The 26121-nt window shown below is 47.4% G+C and overlaps 1 protein-coding gene across 9 annotated transcripts in view; it reads left to right on the top strand.

The window, feature by feature from the left end:
• The window catches only part of FGGY (FGGY carbohydrate kinase domain containing), a 366153-nt gene that overhangs the window by 256245 nt on the left and 83787 nt on the right, over positions 1–26121 (top strand). For all 9 annotated transcript variants that reach the window (XM_073544587.1, XM_073544585.1, XM_073544588.1 and 6 more), the window contains 4 exons: positions 16318–16379; positions 22905–23052; positions 23624–23698; positions 25241–25361. In XM_073544587.1, the coding sequence (XP_073400688.1) occupies positions 16318–16379; positions 22905–23052; positions 23624–23698; positions 25241–25361 (406 nt within the window). The remainder of the gene's footprint in view (positions 1–16317; positions 16380–22904; positions 23053–23623; positions 23699–25240; positions 25362–26121) is intronic.

Raw genomic sequence — 26121 nt, forward strand, 5'->3', positions numbered from 1 at the left:
AGATACAGATGCCCTCCTAAAGGCCATTAGAACCACAATGGGCCTACAGGAAGAAAGGGCGGCTAAAACCCTAGAGGACGTCATGTTTGGGGGGCTTCAGGAGAGGAAAAAACGAACCTTTCCAGTAAACGCGAAAATCCAGGCGCTTATTGAGAAGGAGTGGAAAAAGCCTGAAAAATCGGGGGCCCTTCCATCCGCCTCTAAGAGACGATACCCCTTTGAATACAAGGATACGGAGGTATGGGACAAAGTCCCAAAAATAGATGCAGCGGTGTCCAGATCTTCCAAAAGGTCGGCCCTGCTCTTGGAAGATGCAGGGGTTCTTAGAGACCCGCTGGACAAAAAAGCGGACTCATATTTGAGGCACGCATGGGAAGCGACAGCAGGAGGTCTAAAGCCGGCGATAGCGGGCACCTGCACGGCACGCTCCCTCATGATCTGGCTGCAGCAGTTAGAAGAGAAGCTGGCGTCAGGGGTCCCAAGAGAGAAGATCTTATCAGACATGTATCTCTTGCACGGGGCAGCGGCTTTTTTGGCAGATACCTCGGCGGACTCTATGCGATTGACAGCCAGAGCAGCGTCACTATCAAATGCTGCTAGACGCGCGTTATGGCTTAAGGGCTGTCCGGGTGACCTTCAGTCCAAGGCCAAATTGTGCTCTCTCCCCTGCGATGGTCGATTCCTGTTCGGCAAGAACTTGGACGATATTCTGGAGAAAGCAGGCGATAAGAAAAAAGGCTTCCCCAGATTCCCTATGGATCAGAGGAGACAGCCCTTTCGGAGGGGGAGATTCAATAGAGGGCGTCCTCCCGCTGACAGGAGAAGATGGGAGGATAAAAGAAAGAAAGAATCAGGGTTTATGTTTGGTGGAGGCACCTCCACCTCAAAAAAGTCACCACAATGACGCCGGTATTCCAGTAGGAGGGAGATTGGCACTCTTTTTCCAGGCCTGGGAAAAGATCTCCTCCAATACCTGGATTCTGAGCATCCTAAAAGAAGGCCTGAAAATCCCCTTTATTCGTCAGCCAAAACCCGTGGTCGTCATCACACCTATCAGGAAGATGACCGAAGAACAACTGGCCTTAGAAACAGAAATCCTGAGCCTGATAGACAAGCGGGTACTGTCCGAGGTGCCACGCTTACAGGAAGGAAAGGGGTTTTATTCACCCCTTTTTCTATTAAAAAAAACGGATCAGTCGTTCAGGACAATCATAAATCTCAGACGCCTCAATCTTTGGATAAGGAACCCGACCTTCAAGATGGAATCAGTGACTACGGCAGTGAAGCTGCTACATCAAGATTGCTTCATGGCCGTAGTCGATTTAAAGGATGCGTATTATCACATCCCTATCCATCCAGATTACCAAAAATACCTGAGGGTAGCGCTTTATATTCAGGGCACACTAAGGCACTTTCAGTTCAGGGCTCTTCCGTTTGGCATATCCATAGCCCCGAGGGTCTTCACCAAGGTCATAGCGGAAGTGACAGCCTTTCTCCGGATTCACGATACGGTCATAATACCATACCTGGACGATTTTCTTATAGTGGGCAGTTCAGAGGACCACTGTACAGCACAGTTGACTCAGGTGATCAACACCTTGCAAGAGTTAGGGTGGATAGTCAATTTCAAAAAATCAAAATTACAACCCCTAAAGAAACAGACCTTCCTAGGATTTATACTGGACTCAGAAAGGCAAGAGTGTCTGCTCCCAGAGTCCAAGATAGAGAAGGTACAAAATCTGGCCTTGGCGGGCCGAAACCAACCATGTATGACATTAAGAAAGGCAATGTCCCTACTAGGTACCCTAACATCCTGTATTCCGGCGGTCAGGTGGGCTCAGTTTCACACCCGGCAACTCCAGGGGGAGATACTAAGAGCACAAAGATCGCTAAGAGGGCGTTTGGAAGGGAAGCTGGAGCTTTCCTCAAAAACCAGAGACTCTCTCAACTGGTGGTTGAACGGGACAAATCTGACCTTAGGAATACCATGGGACAGACAGGCGACAGATATAATTTTAACAGATGCAAGCTCCTCGGGGTGGGGGGCACACCTAAGGGGCCTCATAGGTCAGGGTTCCTGGACACCTCAAGAAAGGAAGGCATCCTCCAACCTGAGAGAACTGTGGGCAGTGGGCAAGGCCCTAAGCCACTTCATTCCGCTACTCCAGGGTCGAGACGTACGCATCATGTCAGACAACAAGGTAGCAGTGGCATACATCAACCACCAAGGTGGGACAAAATCACACTCCTTAATGGAAGCAGCAACAGACATTCTGAGCAGTGCAGAGGAACACCTACACTCCGTGACAGCCCTACACATAAAAGGGGCAGAAAACATAGAGGCAGATTTCCTGAGTCGCAATACCCTGAGGCAAGGAGAATGGGCGCTAAACCGGTCCATTTTTCAAAAGATAATTCAGCTTTGGGGGGAACCGGTGATAGACCTCTTTGCAAACAAGCACAACAGGCAAACAGAAAGGTTCTGCTCTCTAAACCCGAGGGAAAATCCATGGGCAGTGGACTCGTTGCACATCCAGTGGAACTTCAGACTGGCTTACGCGTTCCCCCCAGTAGCTCTGATCCCAACTGTGGTAAGAAAAATCAGAAACGATCAAGCCAGGGTGATTCTAATAGCTCCATTCTGGCCAAAAAGGCCCTGGTTCGCTCTGCTACGGAAGATGTCCCTCTCCGATCCATGGGTTCTGCCAGAAATCCCGGACCTACTAGCTCAGGGTCCAATATTGCACGCTCAGGTCAAAGGATTCCATCTGACGGCGTGGAATTTGAAAGGTCGCTTTTAATGGATAGGGGGTTCTCCCCTGGGCTGGTGGCCACTCTGCTAAAAAGCAGGAAACCGGTGACTACTAACATCTACGGCAGAACATGGGATAAGTTCCTACAGTTCTTGGGTAAGCCGTTAGGAAAAGAACCCCCGATTAGGGCCATCCTAGAGTTCTTACAATCTGGGTTGCAGATGGGGTTAGCAGTAAACACACTTAAGGTTCAGGTGTCGGCACTAGGGGCGCTCTACAATTGCAAACTGGCTTCAGATAGGTGGATAGCCAGATTTATTAAATCCTGCCATAGAGCTAAGCCTATTCCAATACCCAGAATAGCCCCCTGGGATTTAAACCTGGTGTTAGAAGCCCTTACAAAAGATCCGTATGAGCCATTACATCAGCTACCCCTAAAGTTCTTGACCCTAAAAACAATCCTGTTAGTAGCCCTCACATCAGCCCGCAGGATAAGCGACTTACAGGCTCTCTCAGTAAATCCTCCTTACACGCAAGTCTTTCAGGATAGGGTAGTTTTAAGAACAGACCCCAGTTATCTGCCCAAGGTAGTATCAGATTTCCATCGGGGTCAGGAAATTGTCCTTCCATCCTTTTGCGAAAATCCAAAAAATCTGGGGGAGGATAAATTCCATAGTCTGGATGTTAAAAGGGCTCTCGTAGAATATATATCTGCCACTGTGGAGGAGGTCACAGTCCCTATTCGTAGCTTTTCAGGGTGCCAGGAAAGGCTATGGGGTTTCAAAAGGGACTATTGCTAGATGGATTAGGGAAGCCATTAGTGTAGCCTATTCAGCTAGTGGTATCCCGATTCCTGACGGCATCAAGGCTCATTCCACCAGAGCCGTGGCGACCTCCTGGGCTGAAAAGGCAGAGGTATCAATCGAACAGATTTGTAAGGCCGCTACCTGGGCCTCACCTTCAACCTTCTTTAAGCACTATAGATTAAATCTATCCTCCTCTGCTGACTTAACCTTTGGTAGAAGGGTGCTGCAAGCGGTGGTCCCTCCCTAAGGTGTTTCGAAGTCTCCAAAAATCTCTCAGGTGGTGCTGTCATGGGTGAAGGGAAAACCACCATGGTTACTTACCGGTAGCCGGTTTTTCCGGAACCCACGACAGCACCCGTACATTCCCCCCCTTTTTCACTGTATGGGTGTGCACAATTAGTAGGGTGTTTTGAGTGTTGTGGTGTTGGATTAAACATGTAACTAACCGGGAAGTCCTCTCAATGCTCTGTAACCCAACTGAAGCGGGGGAGAGGTGCCGCCCCTTATGTCTCAGTAGGTTCCTGTCCTGGCAGGGCGGATCTCAGGTGGTGCTGTCATGGGTTCCGGAAAAACCGGCTACCGGTAAGTAACCATGGTGGTTTCCATCACGTCGCCGTCTCCTCTCTTTCTCCTGGGGGTTGGTGGCTTCCACCTCCATAGGTTCAGATGGAAGCAAAACATCAGGGTTAGCAGGGAAAAACGGAACCCCTCGCTGAGTAACACCTCTCTCCCGCAGTCTCCGATTCATATGGATAGCCTGAGTCATAGCCTCCTCCAATGAACTGGGAGGTGGATGGAGAGCCAGAGCGTCCTTCAAGCAATCCGACAGTCCCTTCCTGAACAGACATCTCAGTGCAGAGTCGTCCCAGGACACCTCAGTGGACCATCGACGGAATTCGGAGCTGTACCATTCGGCTGAGTGCTTCCCTTGCCCCAGACCCAAAATAGTGTCCTCTGCCACCCTAACACGGTCCGGTTCGTCATAGATAAGTCCTAGGGCCTCAAAGAACCTATCTACCGACATCCGTTCAGGGGCAGTAGGGGGCAATGAAAAAGCCCAGGATTGGGGACCCTCCCTAAGTAAGGAGAGAACAATCCCCACCCGCTGAGTCTCATCCCCAGACGATCGGGGTCTAAGAGAAAACCATAATTTACAACTCTCCTTGAATATATGAAATTGATCTTTTTCGACAGAAAATGTGTCAGGAAGTTTAACTGAGGGTTCAGGAGAGTGCAAAATAACATCTACAGAGTCACCTGGTGGACAAACAATATGAGAGGTGTTTCCCTGCATGGTCTTAATAGTCTCAGTCAGTTCTTTCTGTAAGTGGGTCTGAGACGTGACAAGGGACTGATGATTCACAGAAAAGTCCTGCGCCATCTGTGTCAAACTGGACACTTGCTTTGCCAAGTTATGCAGCAGATCCATGGCCAGAGAGAAAAAAAAAAAGCAAAATCCCGTTTAAATGTGAGGTTAGTGATAATGTAGTGAAACCTCCAACAGGGGGAGCTGGTGAGGGAAGTGAGGTTATACACTAAGAGCAGCAACCCTGAGCAACAGCACAGGTGCCACAGGTAAAGAGAGAGAATAGTCAGACGAACCGAGTCAGAAACTAGCAGGAGCAGACGTACCAGAAGGAGCAGCAATACACGTAGTCAAAATACCAAAGCCGAGAGTCAGAAAGCCAGAACATGAGCACGGGGTCCAAAACGTGAGACGAAATACGTGGTCGGGGTACAAGCCGGGGAGTCAGATGCCAGAGAGGGAACGTAACAGCAGAAACGAATACCAAGAGACGGGGTCAGAAATCAGTCCGGGTCATACACGTGAATATCAGTCAAAGGCAGGAGGATCACCAGGGTACAAGGGTCAGCGGCTCACCAGGGTACAAGGGTCAGCGGCTCTAAACTGCAAGCTTGAGCTATCACTAACACTGGTCAGCAGGCTGTGAGGGATTGAAATAGCCCAGCTAGCTCCAGAACGAGGCTGAGGAGATTAACCCCCGCATGACCAGTCCGGAGTGAAGACAGCAGAAGATAAACTCCGGACTGGACCATGACAGTGATATTACTAATTTGAACGTTTGCTTCTTACATTGTAACGGTAAATAACATGAGGATTTGTAGAAAGAGATTATAGGACCACCCATGGAAGGGAGTTGCTCATTAACCGCCACCTCCAGGTTCCCGATAGCGTATAATGAGGCTCCATTCTCGTAAAAAAAAAGAAAAGCATCATCTATCAGTCCATTATGGCTATAAGACATAAATGGCCTAGATGGAAATACCCCTTTAAGTGTTTTTATTTCCCCGATTTGTCACAGTCTTTTCAGCTGTGGTTTCCCAATCCCCTACTCAGCCCACAAGCCTGAATATATCAGCATGTTCCCTGGGCAGTCCTCCACTCATGAATTTATCAGCCAATTTGAGTGCCTTTCCAATTATCATGCCAGGAAGAAAGAAATCACATAAAACACATATCAAAAATTCACTCCCTTCCACAAAAAACAATCTAAATCTTTCTATATATTACAAACTACCTGTGAACTAAACACATCAAGGGCAGAAATCTCTCTCCTGTTAGGGCTTGCCTTGTGCACACGATGCGGATTCTGCTGCATATCCGCTGCAGATTTGCCTCTGTGGATCCGCTGCAGTTCCGCAAGCATTGTACAGTACAATGCTAATCAATGGATTTTAAATCCGCAGCATGTCAATTCTTTCTGCGGATTCCGCAGCGGTTTGACACCTGTTCCATCCTCTGGATGTCATGAAGAATGCTCCTAACTGAATCAGTGGCAGCAGAGATCTTGTAAAGAAATTGCAACATAAAATATATTAGAAAATTGCAGAACTTGTGTGAATTAATTAAAGGATAAAAACTCCTTTTAATCTGTCATAGAGCCTTCAGTCCTTGGCTAGTGCCGCTTTCTGCCATACCCGTCCACGGCCTACTGTAGTGATCTCTCATGGCGTGATCTCTTCCCCTTCTCATCTTTAGAAGCTTTTCAGATAGCAGCGATGTGACATGAGGTGATCGGTGCACATCGATTCCCTGCATAATATATGGATGTTTAGTCATGAGGGTTAGATAATCCGGTGTGACTCAGATAACAGAGCGCTCCAGCCGCTGTATCTGCAGCATTTACATATCGATTCTGGATATAAAGTGATTCATGGAGAGATTGCAGAGACGGCAGCCTGTCATCCAGCTCATCCCGAAACACAGCGCAAATCAGAGGTCATCTGCTGACATTTCCCCAAGACACACAGGGAGGGGGGGATATAAGAAAAAATACACACAGGTCTATAAAAGTCATAATAATGTTTTTTTTTTTTCATTAGGATTCAACATATGTCTGTAATAGTTCATGATGCATTTTTGGGGTTAATGTGTCAGTATATCTTGCATTTTATTGATTCAGATCCTTGATTTTTGTGCATAGGTCTAGTGGGCGGTCTCAATAAGTGATTAATGGTTTTCCACGTATGACTGCATGTCACTCACTGAGTAGGACCGCCCACTGGACTCCTATGTATGCAAACACCAGAAATTTTAATGTATAAAGCACAAGTTATACTGAATCTTTTCCAACAATCCTTCATATCATTCTGCTCAGATTCTCCTTCTCTACTCCACACTGTCTACAGATTAGACGTACAAAGCGACAGGTTCCCTTTAACTATGGCTCCATGTCCATTCATCTGAGGGAAGCAGGTGCTCTTTAGCCTTCTTTATTTGTTAAAGTTATTTAATTTTGTAAATGGGCTCCAGACAGTAGACCTTTATAAATGTGAACAGTGGTACTGGGATGACAGGCGTGAGCATTTTCAATTCCCGAAATTGAGAAGATAAGATCACGAACATTACTCCCATATCTCCTAAACTGAACATTTACTAGAGCAAAGTGGCGTTAACACTGTAAGGATTGCCGGTGCTGCCTCCTTTCTGCTCTGTGCCTAGTGTTTTCTATAAATGTCATGAAAAAAACTTTACCATTAAAAAGTACGTGAGAATTCTGAAAAGGGCACATCACAAAAATTGTAAAAATAGTAGATTTAGCTAACGGACTGTGGTACTAGCAGGTACGCAGGGATGCAGTGACGAGTCGCGAGACAGTTTGGTGCTTTTTATAATAACGTTTATAGGCCTAGAGGTAACTATCCTCAGTCACAGCCTGACCAACAAAAAGGGGTAACAAGGGTTGCCCTCGCAGGGGCTCTATACAAGGAAACACAAACGGGGTAGAACATGACTACGTCCAGCAATGGCCGGGCACTATAGGGTCGCGGTATGGCCGACTACGGGTCCTTAATTATATAGTCAACTTAGCCGTCCAGACGTCCCTCGCCGTTCGGGATGGTGGTCTTTCGGCGTAGCCGTCGCTGGGCCCAGTTGCTCGCCAGTCTTCGGGCGAGGGCTTTAGTAGACTCGAGTTAGTCTTTGGACACGACAGTTCTTTTCGCCATATGAACAGGTCCTGTTCGTAACGTTCAGGGGGTTTGCCAGCTGTTGACCGCTCGGAGCGTCTAAGTTCGACCGGGGTGGAGCTTTCTGGGGTGGTGGATGGGGGTGGGTTGGTCGATTCTGGCAGGCTAACTGGGTTTGCTGCAATGTCATTACTTGGAGGGCCTGCGGATGTGGCTGGGAAGTCCTCTTCATCATCCAGGTCCCAGACCGCTGACGGGGGTTCGAGGACCTGAGTGATCGGCTCGGGTCGCATGGGATCAGTGGACGCACAGGGGTGAAACATATTTTGGTGCACAGTACGAGTGAGAGGTACACCGTCTCTTTCCAGTTATATTTCATACACAGGCCTGTCGATACGGGTTCTTCTCCCACCGTGGTTCTAACTTGTTTTGGGGGCGTTGTTCTAGCACGAGTACCCGATCCCCAGCCTGGAAGTCAATTGGTGGAGGCAGCGCTCCCCCCGGGTGTTCTAGATCCTGGAGCTTCGTATGGACGATTCGGTGGAGGGTCTGCAGCCGGTACCGGTGGTTTCGGACCCACGTGGATACTCCGGTCCAGGGTAGAGGTTCCTCCGGGTTTAACTCCACTTCCATGATTCCTTTGCCTTTCCGTCCAAACAGCAATGAGTAGGGGGTGTAACCATTCACCCGGTGCACCCAGTTATTATATACCCACACCAGCTCAGGGACATATTCAGGCCAGCGGGCCTTTCGGTCGCTCTCCAGGGTACGCAGCATTTGGATTAGTGTTCGATTGAATCGTTCGCAGGCTCCGTTTCCCTGCGGGTGGTATGGTGTAGTCCGAGACTTATCGATACCGTAGAGATGATGTAGTTCTTCCATGACTCTTCCTAGGAAGCACGCTCCTTGGTCCGAATGTATTCGTTGCGGGCAGCCGTACACTTGGATAAAGTTTTTACAAATCGCATAGGCGGCCGACTCCGCTGTCTGGTCTCAGGTGGCGGTGACCACGGCAAACTTGGTGAAATGGTCCACCATAACGAGACAATGTTCGTACCCCTGATAGGCCGGACCTATGGTCAGATAGTCCACCGTGAGGAGCTCCAGGGGAGCTGATGTTACAATTGTCTGCACCGGGGCTCGTTGCGCGGGAGGTTTAGCGAGCTCGCATGAGCAGCAGGTTCGGCAAACTTCTTCCACAGCAGCATGCAAGCGTGGATGGTATGCTATCTGCTGCAGCCATTGCAAAGTCTTTTGAGCACCAAAGTGAGCCCCCTTCTCATGGGCTTCCCGAGCCAGTTGGCTGAGATGCGTTGCGGGCACGATTACCTGCCATATTGTAGCCGACGTTGTTTGTGACATGGCTGTTCGATATAAAAGTCCCTTTTTGATGACTAGCTTTTCCCACTGGCGCAGCATCAGCAACATATCCTGGGTCAAAGTCTGTCTCTGTGAGCCAGTGGGCAACTTGCCTGTGGCCACCCATCAGCGCAGGAGTCCAATTTCTCTATCTTCCTGTTGCTGCTGAATCCATTTGTCGCGTGGCTGTTCCAGTATTCCTCCTGAGAGCTCTGGATGAGGCGCTTCTTGCGCGTTGACTGTAAGCGCGGTGGTGGTGAGGGCAAACGGCGTCTCCTCCCCCTCTGATTCGTCGTCTCGATTCCTCCCTGGGGTGGTGTGTCGGATTCTGGAGAGTGCATCGGCGTGCACGTTTTCAGCTCCCCGTTTGTAGATGATCTTGTAGTTGAACTTGGCCATCCGAGCCACCCACCGCTGCTCTAGGGCCCCCAGTTTGGCATTCTCCAAATGGGCTAACGGGTTGTTGTCCGTCCGCACCACGACTTCAGAGCCCGCCAGGTACTCTGCGAACCGCTCCGTCATTGCCCACACCACCGTGAGGAGCTCGAGCTTAAAGGAGCTGTAATTGTCCGGGTTGCGTTCGGATTCGTGCAGCGACCGGCTACCATAGGCGATCACTTTCTCCCGGCCGTCCTGCACCTGTGACAACACAGCTCCTAGTCCCTGGAGGCTCCCGTCGGTATGCAGGATGAACGGTTGCGAGAAATCTGCATATGTCAATACCGGGGCATCCGAGAGTGCAGCTTTGAGATCTTGAAACGCATCCTTTTGTGATTGCTGCCACTGGATCTTCCGACCAATTGCCCCGGCTGGAGCCCTCTTCAGCAGGTCCTGCAGGGCTCGGCGTGCAAAATTTTTCACGAACTGACGATAGTAGCCGGCCAACTACAGGAAGGCCTGCACGTCTTTCACCATCTCGGGGGTAGGCCACCCCTGGATGGCAGCAACCTTTTCCAGGGATGGTCTGACACCCTCCGCCGAGACGGTATGCCCCAGATATTCGATCTGGGTGCGGAACAGGTGGCATTTCTGGGGCTTCACCTTTAACCCGTACTTCTGCAGACGGCCGAGCACCTGCCCCAACTGCCGCAGGTGGTCCTCGAATGTGGCAGAATAGATGATAATATCGTCCAGTTATATCAACGTGGCTTCAAAGTTGAGGTCTCCTAGACACCGCTCCATCAGCCGCTGGAAGGTTCCTGGGGCGTTGGCCAGCCCGAACGGCATCCAATTAAACTCGAACAGTCCCATGGGAAGGATAAATGCCGTCTTGGCTCTGTCTTCCTCTGTCATCGGCACCTGCCAGTACCCACTGGCCAGGTCTAGAGTTGAAAAGTACGTTGCGTTCCCCAAGGCGGACAGAGATTCTTTTATGCGGGGCAGCGGATACGAATCCTTGATGGTGCAGGCATTCAACTTTCGATAGTCTACGTAAAAACGCAGAGTGCCATCTTTTTTACGAACCAGGACAATGGGGGCCACCCAAGGGCTCTGGCTTTCTCATATGACCCCCTTCCAAAGCATTTGGGCTAAGAGGGTTTTCACTTCCTGGTATTGCTGCTGTGGTATTTGCTGATATCGCTCCCGGATGGGGGACACTCCTGCCGTGGGGATCCCATGCGTGATGGCCGTGGTACATCCAAAGTCATCCTCATGACTGGCGAAGACACTGTATTATTGTCCAAGAAGTGTCTCTACCTGGAGGAGTTGGGCTGGCGCTAGGCCGGAAAGTTCAGCCCGCATTCTCTCCAGGATGGCTCGACCTTTCTCCTGGGTCGAGGATACGGCAGTCTGTTGGGTTCGTACCGTTACTGCCCAAGGATCTTCGGGCTGCACCTTCAACTGGACTGCGGGGTCCGGCAGCATCTCCTCCAAAGGCCTCACTAGTTTGGCCATTTCGGCCCGGGGTTTCAGGGCGATATCTTGGTCTTCCAGGTTGAGACAACGCACCAAGACGGTCCCCTCCCGCACCGTGGCCAGGGTGCAGGCGCTCCGAGTAACATGGTTCCACCTGCACCTCCACGCCCTCCAGTGGCATCGGGGCGCGGATCGGCAGGGCTACCACCGTCTGCCCTGGAGGAGGCACGAGCGGGGGGGCCACCGGCGTGATGACCTTGCTGAGTGCCTCACCCTCCTGGCACTCCTGGAGCACTCGCGCCTCCCGCACCAATCGCTGGAAGACCTGCCCTTTGGCCGTGCGAGAACCCCAGTGGCTCAGAGTCTCTTATGTGGGCTCACTGAGGAGGAGGTTGCCGAACTCTCGTAATATGTTCATACCCAGAGTAACCGGATGTTTGCTGTTTGTGTCTCCCTGGGTCAGGACCACTCCCCGGCGGCCGAGTGATTTGCCGCTTATCGAAATCTGCATCCAGGCTACTCCGACGACAGGAAAGGAACAGGTAGCTGGTTGGCGGCTACCAACTTTATCACGGTCCCCCACTGAGGTCTCACTGCTTTGGGAAAATGCTGCCGAAAATAAGTCTCTGGCATGGTCGTTACTTGCGATCCCGTATCTATTAGGCATCGCACGGCACGACCTTCGATCTCTGCCCATACCACTGGGCACCGTGCAACCAGGTCTTCGTGCCTTCCTCCACCCCGTGTGATGGGCTCCGACTCCGGGCGGCATCTCCACGGCTCAGGGTCCTCTGCTCTTCTTGGCCAGCAGGGAGGGTTTCCGCTGGAACGTGGGCACTCTCGGGCAGAGTGTCCCAATTCTCCACAATCGTAACAGGCGAATGGTCGTGGGGACCGACATGGGTGAGGGCAGCGATGGTTCATGCCTCCTTTACCCGGCCCCGGCCGACTCCTTGTGGCCGCTTTCTTGGATTCGGCCAGTTCACCTTTAATACTCTATCTCTTGCTTCACCTCTTGTACCCAGTGGGGTTCGCTCAGGGCGCTTATGGATGCTTCGATACTCCGAGCCATCTCCACGGGGACTGTCACCTCTTGCTCCTGTTCCCGAACCCATGCCTCCTTCCCTATTTCTGAAAAGGTCAGATGTGGGTCCACTCGCACCCGCTCCCGCAAAGCCTGTCTTGTCAGGGTGTCTCGTAACCCGGTCACTAACAGGTCATGTAATGTTACGTCCACGGTCCCCACGCCAACTCCATCCTTCCTTTCAATCGCTAAAAACAGTTCCTGCAAAACATTCATATACTGGGTCACTGTTTCCCCCTCTTTCTGCATGCGTCCAAACATCTGGGTTCTCAGTTCCCCCACATCGGTCGGGTCCCCATAGGTCTCTTCTAAGATCTGTAACACCCTGACGAAGGTGTTTCGCTACCCCCGGGGCCTCAACATTGCGGTAGCCCGGGCTTCCCCGTCCAACGCCATCAGGGCCACTTCTGCCTCTAGGTCAGGAGTAAGCAGATGCATCCTAAATAACCCACGCATTCGCTCGGTCCAGTTCCACAGCATAGTATTGCTGTCGGAGAACCTGGGTAAATTGCCTAGCATAGCCCCCAAAGAAATGCTGGGCCGGGGGCCTTCGTTGTCTGCGCTCGGAGACTGCATCCTGCCGACTACACCAAATGTGGTACTACTGTAGCAGGTATGCAGGATGCAGTGACGAGTCGCGAGACGGTTTGGTGCTTTTTATAATATCGTTTATAGGCCTACCGGTAACTATCCTCAGTCACAGCCTGACTAACAAAAAGGGGTAACAAGGGTTGCCCTCGCAGGGGCTCTATATAAGCAAAACACAAACAGGGTAGAACATGACTACGTCCGGAAATGGCCGGTCACTATAGGGCCGCGTTATGGCCGACTACGGGTCCTTAATTATATAGTCAACTTAGCCATCCAGACGTCCCTCGCTGTTCGGGATGGTGGTCTTTCGGCGTAGCCGTCGCTGGGCCAAGTTGCTGAAGCGTTGACAAAGTCTTTGAGCGCTCCGGCGCTCTGATGACACTGGAGCACCACAGGCCCCGGCGGAGTCCTTGGATGAATGGGCCGCAGCCCCCGGACTGGGGCAAGTGGCAGCGATGTGGGGTGGCGAGGGGCAGGCCACCTGCGCAGCTAACAGCTGCGACGGGGAATTCGCGGTAAGCAGAGGCTCAGTCCCTGCCGCAGACCGGAGCGGGACAGTGGTGGCCGCCGACGGCACCGGACCCGCCGCCACCACGGGCGAGGGCAGAGTGGAAACAGGCCGCAGCTTGGAGCGAGGCGGCGGCAGCGGCCGCTGGAGTCCGCGGGAAGGCCGCAGCTGCGGGCAGGAGCGAGGTGGCAGCGGCCGCTGGGGTCCGCGGGAAGGCCGCAGCCGCGGGCAGGAGCGAGGCGGCAACGGCCGCTGGTCGTCGCGGGGCAGCGGTTCTCGGACGGTCGTCTCGGCGCCGTCCCACTGATGTCCAGGGGAAGTATCTCTTCTGTCTCTGGCCTCCTTCCTGGCTCGGGTGAGTCGCTCTGGCTCTCAGTCGCTCTCACGATCTCCTGCTCCCTGGGTTTCCTCTGGGCACTCCGGTTTCCTCCCACACTCCAGGTGTTTAACATACTGATAGGGAATGTAGATTGTGAGCCCCAATGGGGACAGTGATGATGATGTGTGTAAAGCGCTGTGGAATTAATGGCGCTATAAAGCAAAGCATAATAAATAAGTAATACTGGTGAGAACAGTGACACATTTAAGTAGCCTGTGCTATAACTGAGCCACTAAGGCATCATGATAGTAGCTGCCATTTACTCACTGCTGGTAAGAGACCGGACACTGCAGCTGGCTCTATTATACGGTACTGGCGGCACTACGGGGCATTGTAGATGGTGATATTATACGACCTGTGACTGCCCCGATTAAAGAGCCTTATAGCTGGTTCTACTAGTGGACATCATGATTGTCGGTATTTTGGAGCAATGTGATTGACTCTATTGAGGGACATTGCGGCTGACTCTATTGAGGGACATTGCGGCTGACTGTATTGAGGGACATTGCGGCTAGCTCGATTATAGGGCATTTTGGCTGACTCTATTGTGGGAGGCCGTAGCTGTCAATCTTATGGGGTCTACATCAGGGTTCCCCAACTCCAGTCCTCAAGGCCCACCAACAGATCATGTTTTCAGGATTTCCTTAGTATTGCTCAGCTGATAATTGCATCACCTGTGCAATACAAAGGAAATCCTGAAAACATGATCTGTTGGTGGGCCTTGAGGACTGGAGTTGGGGAAACCTGGTCTACATGACTGTTACCATTTTAAGGGGGGGCACTTTGGCTCTCAATTTTACAGGTAATGAAACTGGCTCTATAATTAGGGCACTGCGGTTGACGTTCTTTCGAGGATACTGTTGCTGTCACTCTTGGGGTACCCAGACTCCAGTTCTCCTGACAGTTGATGGTCTTATCGGTGGTTCTTGTGCATATGCCATTAATGCTTAAAATGGAAATACAAGGTCAATTTTGCAGTACAAGCGAAAACGCCCCAAAGACGCCCAGAATTCTTCCAGTGACATTCTCATTGGCTTCTAATGTAATGTACGGTATATTGCGTCTTCCAAGTGGAAAATGCTTGAAGAATGGTCAGGTCACTTCCTTTATCTACTTGGCGTTTTCGGAAGCCTGAAGAGTTTAACCAGTGCTTAATAGCATGAAAATATGAATGAAAGTCTTTTTACATAGATACTAATAGCAAGATTCATTTCAGGATTTTCTGAGCGCATTTTTTTCAGGTGGTTTTCGGAGCAGACCCATCCTAAACCCACCTAAAAAAATACATTGTGCACTCTTCCAAGTATGACCTGATCAGGAACGACTTTCAAGCTTTTGATGTAAACAACTGTTTCTATTTACTGGCAGCAAACATATCTGTAATAGGGTGAGGAATGCGACACAAAGATTCAGATTCAATATTACATTTGTGCATTTTTTTGTTTACTTCTTGGTGTTTTTCATCTTTTTTTTTCATTTACACCTTATTTTACTTTAAATGTCCATAGTCCATTTTATATTTTGTTCACGTGACTTTTTTGCCATTTGGTGACAGTATTTTGTGTTTCTAGTTGTTTTCGGGTGATTTATCAATTGCCGTTTTTGCACAAATGTACTCTAGAGCCTGCTGGAGTTTATCAACGTTGGAAAATGTTGCTTGTATTTTGTGCCATTTTAGCAAAGCATGTGATTTTTTTTTAGTGCTAAGAAGGGGCAAAATACAACTTTACAGGCAAAAATAAACAGCATTTTTTCATTTAGTACAAAATTCATGAACGCAATCGGGGCCCAAAGTGCTCTGCACAGTTGCAAAATCTAAAACTGTAAAGCCCTTTCAGGCATTGAGATAGGGTGAGTGCACACGCTGCGGATTCATCTGCGGATTTTTCCGCGCGGATTTGCAGGTAAAACCGCAGGTAAAGTGACCTGCGGTTTTCCTGCGGATTTGCCAGCAGTTTTCCCCATGCGGATTGACAACTGGACAATGGAACAGGTGTCAAACCGCTGCGGAATCCGCAGAAAAAGTTGACATGCTGCAGATTTAAAACCGCAGCAAATCCGCGCGGAGAAATCCACAGCATGTGCACTGCGGATTTGAAAACCCATTGGCTAACATTGTACTGTACAATGTCTGCGGAACTGCTGCGGATCCGCAGGGCCAGATCTGCAGCAGCAGAATCCGCAGCGTGTGCACATACCCATTCTTGCTTTAACCACAAATTCATCTGAAAACCAGCCGAATAAAAGAAAAAAATTCTCAACTTTTTGAAGTCATGACAGTGATATCAGGAGGGAACTTTTCTTCCTCCTCCTCTCATTTACATTACGCAGTCCTTTTTTCTCCAAGCTAAAATAAATGTTACTTTTTAGTCTGCGATTTTGCTGATGTGCATCCAATCTATGTAGATGAATTGAAGCGGCCGGTCCGTGGTGTTTTTCTAAATTGGGTCCTGTGCGGATAAATAGATTATCTTGCATTATGCGATGCAGAATTAGATGCCGTATCCATTACACTTCATTGAATTTGCATTTCTCTCTCCCCTTTTAAGATTGATCATGTCGTCCAGGGCCACGATGGATACGGCGAATTACAAAAGAAAGCCAAATCCAGGTCAGTATCATTTTTTTTTTGGATACGGCTTTTCCTGCTGCCTACTGGAACCTTTTCAATTTGTCATTACTGTAATGATAGAAAGCAGCCGGGCTCATACATCAGCTGCACAATAGGAAAGATCTGCCAAGATATCCCTGACAATAATTACTTTTGTCTCGCACTGATTGAAAGCTTTTAGGCAAAAAAAAAAAAAAATAGACTGGAGTAAAATGGGACGAAGATCAAAGACGAGAGAAGAAGAAAGATTATGTTTCTGAATGTAACAAGAATGGATTTCTCCTTGGGTTAGGGCCCTGTGGTTAAGGAGTATGGGTCTGTTTTCTTCATTACATGCCTCGGTATATGAGGCCGGTCTGGCTCTACAAGTCTTGTAATGGTAAATCCCAGTCAGTGCTTGATAAAAAGTTAAAAAGTTGCCATGAAATTCGAGTCTTCAGTCTTAAAGGTTTTAATCTACATAAAATATTGAAAAATATGTTTTATAATCAAGTTTCCTCCAGAGCTGCATGCAAAATCCAGACGCTTGTTATGTGACAATGCATCCGACTTAGTTGAGTTTTAATTTTCGCAATGTTTTTTTCAAAGGAAAGCTATTTATTTTCAGCTACATATGGCTGTGTTTTTATTTTTGCATAGGTAATTATGGCATGTTCTCTACAGTGGCTGACCTTAGTATGGTCCATTGTGCTGGGGTTGTTATGGAAGCACTGCGGTTGGCACTATTATGGGGAATATTGGATTTGTCTATCATGGATGCATTATTATGGGGAACTGTGATAGCATTTGTTATGGTTTATTGGGCTGAGATTCACACTAGTATCAGCTTTCTAAAGCTGGCATTGCTGTGGTGAAATGGACTAATACTGTCCTGCTCACTGAGGCATTACTATGGAGCTCTGTGGTGGCACATTGTTCGGTTTCGCTTTTTCTTTATCAGGAAGTGTATGTTTCGCTCTTTCTTCGTCAGGAGGTACATGTTTCGCTCTTTCTTCATCAGGAGGTTCATGTTTCGCTCTTTCTTCGTCAGGAGGTGCATTTTTCGCTCTTTAATGTCAAGAGGTTCATGTTTCGCTCTTTCTTCGTCAGGAGGTTCATGTTTCGCTCTTTCTTCATCAGGAGGTGCATGTTTCGCTCTTTCTTCATCAGGAGGTGCATGTTTCCCTCTTTCTTCATCAAGAGATGCATGTTTCGCTCTTTCTTTGTCAGGAGGTGCATGTTTCGCTCTTTCTTCGTCAAGAGATGCATGTTTCGGTCTTTCTTTGTCAGGAGGTGCATGTTTCGCTCTTTCTTCGTCAAGAGATGCATGTTTCGCTCTTTCTTTGTCTGGAGGTGCATGTTTCGCTCTTTCTTCGCCAAGAGATGCATGTTTCGCTCTTTCTTTGTCAGGAGGTGCATGTTTCGCTCTTTCTTCGTCAAGAGATGCATGCTTCGCTCTTTCTTTGTCAGGAGGTGCATGTTACGCTCTTTCTTCGTCAAGAGATGCATGTTTCGCTCTTTCTTCATCAGGAGGTGCATGTTTCGCTTTTTTCTTTGTCAGGATGTGCATGTTTTATGATTTCTTCATCAGGAGGTGCATGTTTTGCTCTTTCTTCATCAGAAGTTGCAGGTTTCGCTGACTAAGAAAGAGCAAAATGTGTGTTGGGGTGGCAAACACTTCATGCTAACCAGTGGTCAGCGCATGTAATAGCGTTTATATAATTTATGTATGTGACTGTTTTACCCAGTACCTGATTAGAGGAAAAAGTTATATCCTGCATTATAAAGTAGTATTAAGGTAGCTCATCCTAGTAATTTGCACTATTTGCACATTAAACCGCTGATAATATTGTTACGTATGTCCCTGATTACACACAGCAGATGTTGTGTTATAATCTTATATATGGTATTTAATAATATACATTTTATTGGGCTTAATATGCTCTTCAGGGTTTGGTTTGCCCTTTATTTTCCGTGTTCCTTTATGAGAGACAGGGAGATACTTTCATAGCTGCATAGTGCTTGCCATTGTTAGGGCTCATTCAGATGTGTGTTTTTCAAGCACAGGTTCTAGATGGGTTTTTCACGGATAGAACTGCTATCTATGATAGTCTACGGGAGTGATCTCATTTTCGATTTTTTTTTTTGCGGACCAAGATGTTCGCACAAAATTGTGGAGATATATCTAATATTGTTCCATGTGTCGGATCAAAATCATCAATACGAGTCAATGAATCAAAGAAAAATCGGACAGCACTCGAATGCCAGAAAAGTAGAAGGTAGAAAATCTTTTTTTTCCCCATCTGAAAAAAAGTTATGACACTCTGATAACATTCTGTACAAAACCACTGATAAACCGCATACAAGACTTCTCCCGTGCTTCCCCCATACTCTGGAACTCTCTGCCGCAACATATCAGCGGAAACCTTCAAGAAGAACCTGAAGACCCACCTGTTCCGACAAGCCTACAGCCTGCAATGATCCTCGGTCTACTGAACCACCGCACGACCTGCTCTACCCTCTCTTACTGTATCCTCACCCATCCCTGTAGACTGTGAGCCCTCGCCGGCAGGGTCCCCTCTCCTTATGTACTTGTGTGTCCCTTGTCTTACACATGTTTATTATACTTGTCTATATTTCCCCTTTTCACATGTAAAGCGCCATGGAATAAATGGCGCTATATATATGCATAATTATCTATATTCATAATTGCCTTAAATTGTCTGTCATCCACTTCTGTCTGGATGTCCCCGAATCCCACAATCCACTGCGCCGCACCGGAAGTATGCCAACCGCCATTTTGGTACACCCAAGTGATGCGTTCGGATCCAGGACGCAGCTGCGATGCCGAACGCCGCTGGGATCCCAGCTGCCGCTCGGATCCAAGCTGCTGCTACGATCCCGAACACCGCTGTGATCCCGACCGCCCGCCGCTGGGATCCCAGCCGCTGCTCGGATCCCAGCTGCCGCTCGGATCCAGGCCGCCGCTGCGATCACGAGGCTGTGAAAGGGGTGTAACGAGGGGGTATAGCGAAAGGGGTGTAATGAAGGGGGTATAATGAGGGGGTGTAATGAGGGGGGAGTAATGAGAGGGATGCCGCCGCCGGACCCCCGCCAGGACCCACTGCCTGACTACACGCGCCGGATCCCGCCGCTGCCTGCCCACCCACCTCCGTGCAGTCACAGCCAGCAGGAAAGACGGCGGTTTGAGGCCTGTGCTGGAGATTAGGTGCGGCCACCCTCTGGTGGCGCCACACACCATCTCCAGCACAGGCCGCAAAACACGTCTTTCCTGCCGCTTGTGACTGCACGGAGGTGGGTGGGCCGCCACCCCCAGCGCCACAAAGCTGCCCCCATCGTGATGTCACTGCCCTCCCGATGCGATAGCATCGGGCACACATCTAGTAATAATAATAATAATAATAAAACTGGGTCCATTATTCTCGTATGTGAAAAAAACAGACATCTGAAGGAGACCTTACAGGGTACTATGAAGACATAGTTATGGTTCCTTATGCTGGCACTGCTAGAAAACTACATAGTTCTAGAATTGGCATTATGTTAGGGTTTTTAAAGCTGGCAGTGTAACGAGGTTCCGGGCTTATACACTGTCATGGTTACACAGTGCATTGCTTTGGTGCTTTGTGCTGAGAAGGTTTGCAGGCTCAGTTATGAAGGAGCTGCTAATACTGTAACTGATGTAAAATGGACGGTGACTGGCATTGTTATAGGGCATTTAGGTGATACTGTCATTGAAGCACCTACACTTAGACTGGTACTAATATAATGTTAGACTCATTGGGGCCAGCATTATTATAGAGAAGTGTCTGGCACTGTCCGCTGACATACTGGTACTCTTTTCTTAAAATATCCAAATTTCAATCTGTGGGGATTACACGCTATGTGAAACCAGCAATACCAACTATATAAATAATAATAATTATAATAATAATAATTATATCATCCATGTAAAAGAAAAACTGGTGCGTGACAGAACTTTGAAAAAAAAAACTTACAGAAACAAAGAGGAAAAAAATTATAGAAAAGTTTAAAGTTTTAAGTTACAAGTTGGTTCCAGAAAGGAAAACATTGGAAATGATGTGAGCAGTGATGTGAATTAATTATTTTAATGTCTTCCAAGTGTGGCGCATTCTGAATGATATACTCTGATCGGGCGCACATGTTACCTTCTAATTGAAAAAACATGGGGCTAAATGAGCAAAATCTAAGAGCAAATATACAGCATTGGGGGGAGGTCAGAGATCAGGCGGGTAAAACAGATGCCAGAAGCCCCCAGGGGGTTCATTAGTGTGTGGCTGTGTATAAATGTGCGCTAAATGAATATTACCATTTCACTTTAAATGAGACAACAGCCAATCATTCGCCTTCATGGAGAGAAGAACTTCTAACCTGGAGATTCCTTGAGAAAATCTTCGATGTTAATTCTTAATTTGGCAGTCTGCAACCTGTGTCTCTCTGGCTGTTGTGAAAGTAGAACTTCCAGTGAGCCAAGAAAGTGACAGAATTAGTTCCCCTATAAGGGTATGTGCACACGTTGCGGATTCGTTTGCGGATTTCTAGCGGATTTAGTGCGGATTTCGCCAACGTTTTTACACCTGCGGATTCCTAGAATGGAATAGGTGTAAAAACGCTGCGGAATCCACACAAAGAATTTACATGCTGCGGAAAATAAACCGCTGCGTTTCCGCACGGATGTGCACAGCGGTTTTTATTTTCCATAGGATAACAACATGGTACTGTACATCCCATGGAAAACTGCTGCGGATCCGCACATGAATCCACAACGTGTGCACATACCCTAGTGCCAGCCTAAGCAGCTGCACAACAGTTAGTCCTGTTATTAGTCCTGGCACAAAGCACCATATCAATGCCATCATAGTTCCCTATAATAGTGTAAAATGTGCATCTCTGTTAGTACAAGTCACCATTACTCTATGGCAATGCAGTCTAAGTAAGCACAAAATAGTGCCAGCCTAAGCAACAACAAAACAGTATCAGAAAGGGTATGTGCACACGTTGCGGATTCGTGTGCGGATTTTACCTGTGGAATTACTGCGGATTTTCTGTGGACTTGGCATGCGTTTTTACACCTGCGAATTCCTATAATGGAAGAGGTGTAAAAACGCTGCGGAATCTGCACAAAGAATTGATGTTCTGCGGGAAATAAACCGCTACATTTCCGCACGGAATTTTCCGCAGCATGTGCACAGCGGTTTTTCATTTCCATAGCCTAACATGGTAATCGCATGAGAATCTGCAGCGGATCTGCACACAAATCCATAATGTGTGCACATACCCTTAATCTTGCTATTAGTCCAGGCACAAAGCACCATAACAATGTCATATTAGTTCCCTGTAACAATTCCAGGCAATTTGCATCTATGTAAGTACAAGTCATCATTCCGCTATAGCAGTGCAGTCTAAGTAACCACAGAACAGTATCAGCCCTAGTTCTTACATAACAATCATGCCATGACCATACCATCATAGGTCTCCATAACAATACCAGTCACTGTACATCCATATTATTACCAGTCATAGTTCTCCCATGATAGTGCCACTCTAAGAAACCACATAATAGTTGCTTATTTATCAGAATAAAGTGCTGTTCCTCATAAGAATGCATCCATGTTAGTACCTATCTCGGTTTCCTTACGGCACTTTACAATCAGTCCCAATGCTTCCATAACAGTACCGCTCACAATTAATCCAGCCTCTATTCCTTGTTATGCAATTTCAAGATGGTGCTTTTATAACAGTGCCAGTGCCATGTCAGTACTAGTCACAATTCTTTCATGACATTGACGACCTCCATTTCTCATAGCAGAGACAGTCTTAGCAACGTAATTAGAAAAGTCCCTCATAGCAATACCAGGCATCGGGCTTGGACTGGCCGACAGGGTAGCAGGAGAATCCTCCGGTAGGACGCTGTGCTATTGAGTAGTGCTATTACACTTGATTCACAATTTGCAGAAAAAGGTACAATGTAATCGTTTATTAAATAAGCTAGCTAAATTATTATTACATTGAAGCAAAAGTAAATTTGTGTACTAGGTTATTTTTACATGTAGCTGAACAGTTGGCCCCAAAAATCAATGTTATTAATGGGTCTTTGCCAACCAAGTCCAACACTGCCAGGCACAATGATTCTGTAATGTTATTAGCCAAAGTTCCTCCATAACAGTTCAAGTTTTAGTGTTTAATATACTGCCATGCTTGGTTTGCCCATAACAATTTCAGCCTTGGCAACCGTGCCATCCCTGTTCCCCTATAAAAGTGCCCTAATGGGCCATACAATATTTATTAGAAACTCTCCCTTTCACCTGAATGTACCCAGCTACTACTCTCCATCGTTTCCATCATCTCTGACGCCTTCTGGTCTTTGGTTAATTTATAAATGAGACGAACGCGAACGTTCGACAGCGGATAATTACCTCTGATTGTCTGCGCTTCCCTTCTCTCAATCATACGTGTAAATATTTACATTCAGTGGAATAACTCTCCGTTTTCTCACTTCTTTCGTAGTGGCCAACACCTGTACACATACTTAAACGATCGCCTGGACCAGCTGCAGGCGTCACGGCCCCGAGACTTTCTGACTGGTGATTTGCACGTCTGGCCAGATTTTCACGGAAATCGATCTCCCCTTGCTGATCTCTCCCTCAAAGGGATGGTAAATAATTAGAGCTATATTATCTATCAGTACTCCAGATGGGTTAATTATACAAAATGCAAATTAATTAAATCAACCTATGAGGTGAGGGGGGTGTTTTGGTTTTGGTTGTATAATCGGTGATTTTCTTGCCCAGACTAATAAATTACAAGTTAGCTCTGTTAAATCATTATTTTTTTTTTATGGAAAAGAAACCTCCAGTTTGGAAAATCATAACATATCTCAGCTTCATAAAGAATGCTTCAGTAACATACCTAATAGTCATTTTTTCCTTGCTGTAATGAAAATCAGCTCACAATGCACTGACCTCCTGGTGAGATTGTGTTTATATGTATCAAAACAAGCAGAGCTGCAGGTTAAAGTATGGAGGAAGAACAGAGCAGGAGCCTATCATGAGGAGGTGGATTTCAGATGACCACAGACTCCCAATAGATAATGCACTGCTCATTACTTTATTGTAATAGAGGAGCAGGCAGCTGCAAAGATATTAAATTGCTGATTAGCTTGACTTTAGTTGAATTCTACAGAATCCTGTTTACCCCAAAACTTTTTTTTTTTTTACTTTTCGTAGGTTGTCGGGTTGACTCTGTCCAAGGGCCTGGATGATCTGGCTCTGCTGTACTTGGCCACAGTGCAGAGCATTGCGGTGAGATGATAAAGGGTTTAAGTGAAGGGTTTTTCTTCCATTTAATCAGATGGAATATTGATCGAGCGTTCATGAAAACTGATACAATGTATAATGTTCCTCCTAATGGGCAATAGACTGCAGATATGAAATTGTGACAGCAAGTGGTATATAGGGGGATGCATTTTTATGTTGTTGCTTTTTGCATATAGCAAAATGGAAATTGTGACACACATGCTAAATTTCTATTTGGCAATCACCAGACTATTAGTATAGTCTGGGATGTAGCTATAGGGGGTGCAGAAGTGGTAATTGTACTCAATGGCCACTGTACCAGGTAGAAAGGCACCAATGTTATAAAACGCACCTGAAAGTGGGTCCTAGGAGCTAAACCACTACCTGTCGTTTTACATGACTGCTCCCTACTCTCACTCCTATTGCTCCACTCATCCAACTCGCCCATCTTACTGCCCTCGTGCCCCTCCCTCCTCTTACTCCATTCATTCCTTTCTTCTCTTACTGCACATTCCCCTCACTCCTGTTACTCCACACACTCCCCTCATTCCACTTACTCCACACATATTTCTCACTCCTCTTACTCCTCAGACTCTCCTTACTCCTTTTACTCCACACACTTTTCTGCGCTAACTCCACACACTCCTCTCACTTCTCTTATTCCACACAATCCCCTCACTCCTCTTACTTTGCATACTCCCCTTACTCCTTTTACTCCACACAATCTTCTCCTCTTACTCCACACAGGCATCTCACTTCCCTTACTCCACACACTCCCTTGACTCCTATTACGCCACACACCTCCCTCACTCCTCTTACTGCACACACTCTTCTCCTCTTTCTTGATTCACTCACCTCACTCCTCTTGCTCCATACATTATCCTTACTCCTCTTACACCACACACTCCCCTTACTCCTTTTCCTTGATACACTCCCCTAACTCTTATTACTCCATACAGTCCCCTTACTCCTATTACTCCACACACTTCTTTCACTCCTCTTACTCCACACACTCTTCTCCTCTTACTCCATACACTCTCCTTAGTCCTCTTACTCCACACACTCCCCTTATTCCTATTACTCTATACACTGCTCTTACTTCTCTTACTCCACACAATCCCCACACTCCTCTTCTTTCTCCACACACTCCCCTCAATTCTCTTACTCCACACACTATTCTCATCTTACTCTAGACACCCGTTTACTCATCTTACTCCACATACTCCCTTCGGTCTACTTACTCCACACACACTCTTCTCCTCTTTCTCTACACACTCCCCTCAATTTTCTTACTCCAAACACTCTTCTCCTGTTACTACACACACTCCCCTCATTCATCATACTCCACTCCCTATGCTTCACTCCTCTTACTGCACTTACTCCACTGATTCCTCTTATTTCACACACTCCCTCCTCTTACTCAACACACATCTCACTTCTCTTTATTCCATACACTCTTCTCCTACTCATCTTACTCCACTCCCTAGGCTTTCTTTGCTTACTCACCTCAATCCATTCTCAGTAAACTTTTTTTCTCTTTGTTTGTAGTTGGGAACTAGACACATCTTGGATACAATGAAATCTTCTGGCCACAATATCAGCAGTTTGTTTCTATGTGGGGGGCTCAGTAAGAACCCCCTGTTTGTGCAGATGCATGCTGACATTACTGGTAAGTCAATGCACTTAAAAAAATTCCCAAAACACAGGACCAAAAAGCTCAAAAAAAGTTATCAACATTTATTTTCCCTTGTATGATTCAATCAGGGAAATTTAAGTGACAGCCAACATGGTTCCCATAGCAGTTCCCACTGGGATGTCATCCCGCTTCCTATTAAATGACTCCTGAACACCAAAGTTGCTGAGATAGCAGCAGGAGCTGAAGCATACTTGGTTGTGATTCAGCCTTCCTAGTGTCCTGCTTGGAAAACCTGTCTTGTTTTGCAGTCAGAGGTAGAAATCACCGATCCATAGGATCTTATTTATACTTAGGTGGTATAATTTATTTTCATGTGACAACTTATGTAATGTAGTGTTTCATAAATGTTTGAAAGCTGCAGGACCCACCTGTGGGGTTCATACCTATGGTATACAGAGAATGAGGGTCCAACACCTCGTCTCATCAGGTGTCTGCACATAAATGTCTAATGTTGGGATACCTATTTAAGACACCAAAGCCAAATTGGAAAATCTGTAACAAACCCCTGACTTTCCATGTATAATACTGAAGTGTTCTTATGTGGCAGATGGGCCCCAAAGTTCAGGGCATGGGTGTGACCTCTGAACCCCCTAGAGCTCTCCTTCTTGGCCACAGTTCTACATTATATCTACAAGCTGTCAGCGGAAACCTTGGAAAGTTTTGTGCCAATCCCTGTGTGATCTGCAGTCTTTAAAGGAGTTAAGAAAAAACTTTTTCTGTCTTAAAGAAACAA

Source organism: Dendrobates tinctorius, unplaced genomic scaffold (assembly GCF_039654945.1).
Source record: "Dendrobates tinctorius isolate UK_male_01 unplaced genomic scaffold, ASM3965494v1 ptg000138l, whole genome shotgun sequence".
Lineage (NCBI taxonomy): Eukaryota > Metazoa > Chordata > Amphibia > Anura > Dendrobatidae > Dendrobates > Dendrobates tinctorius.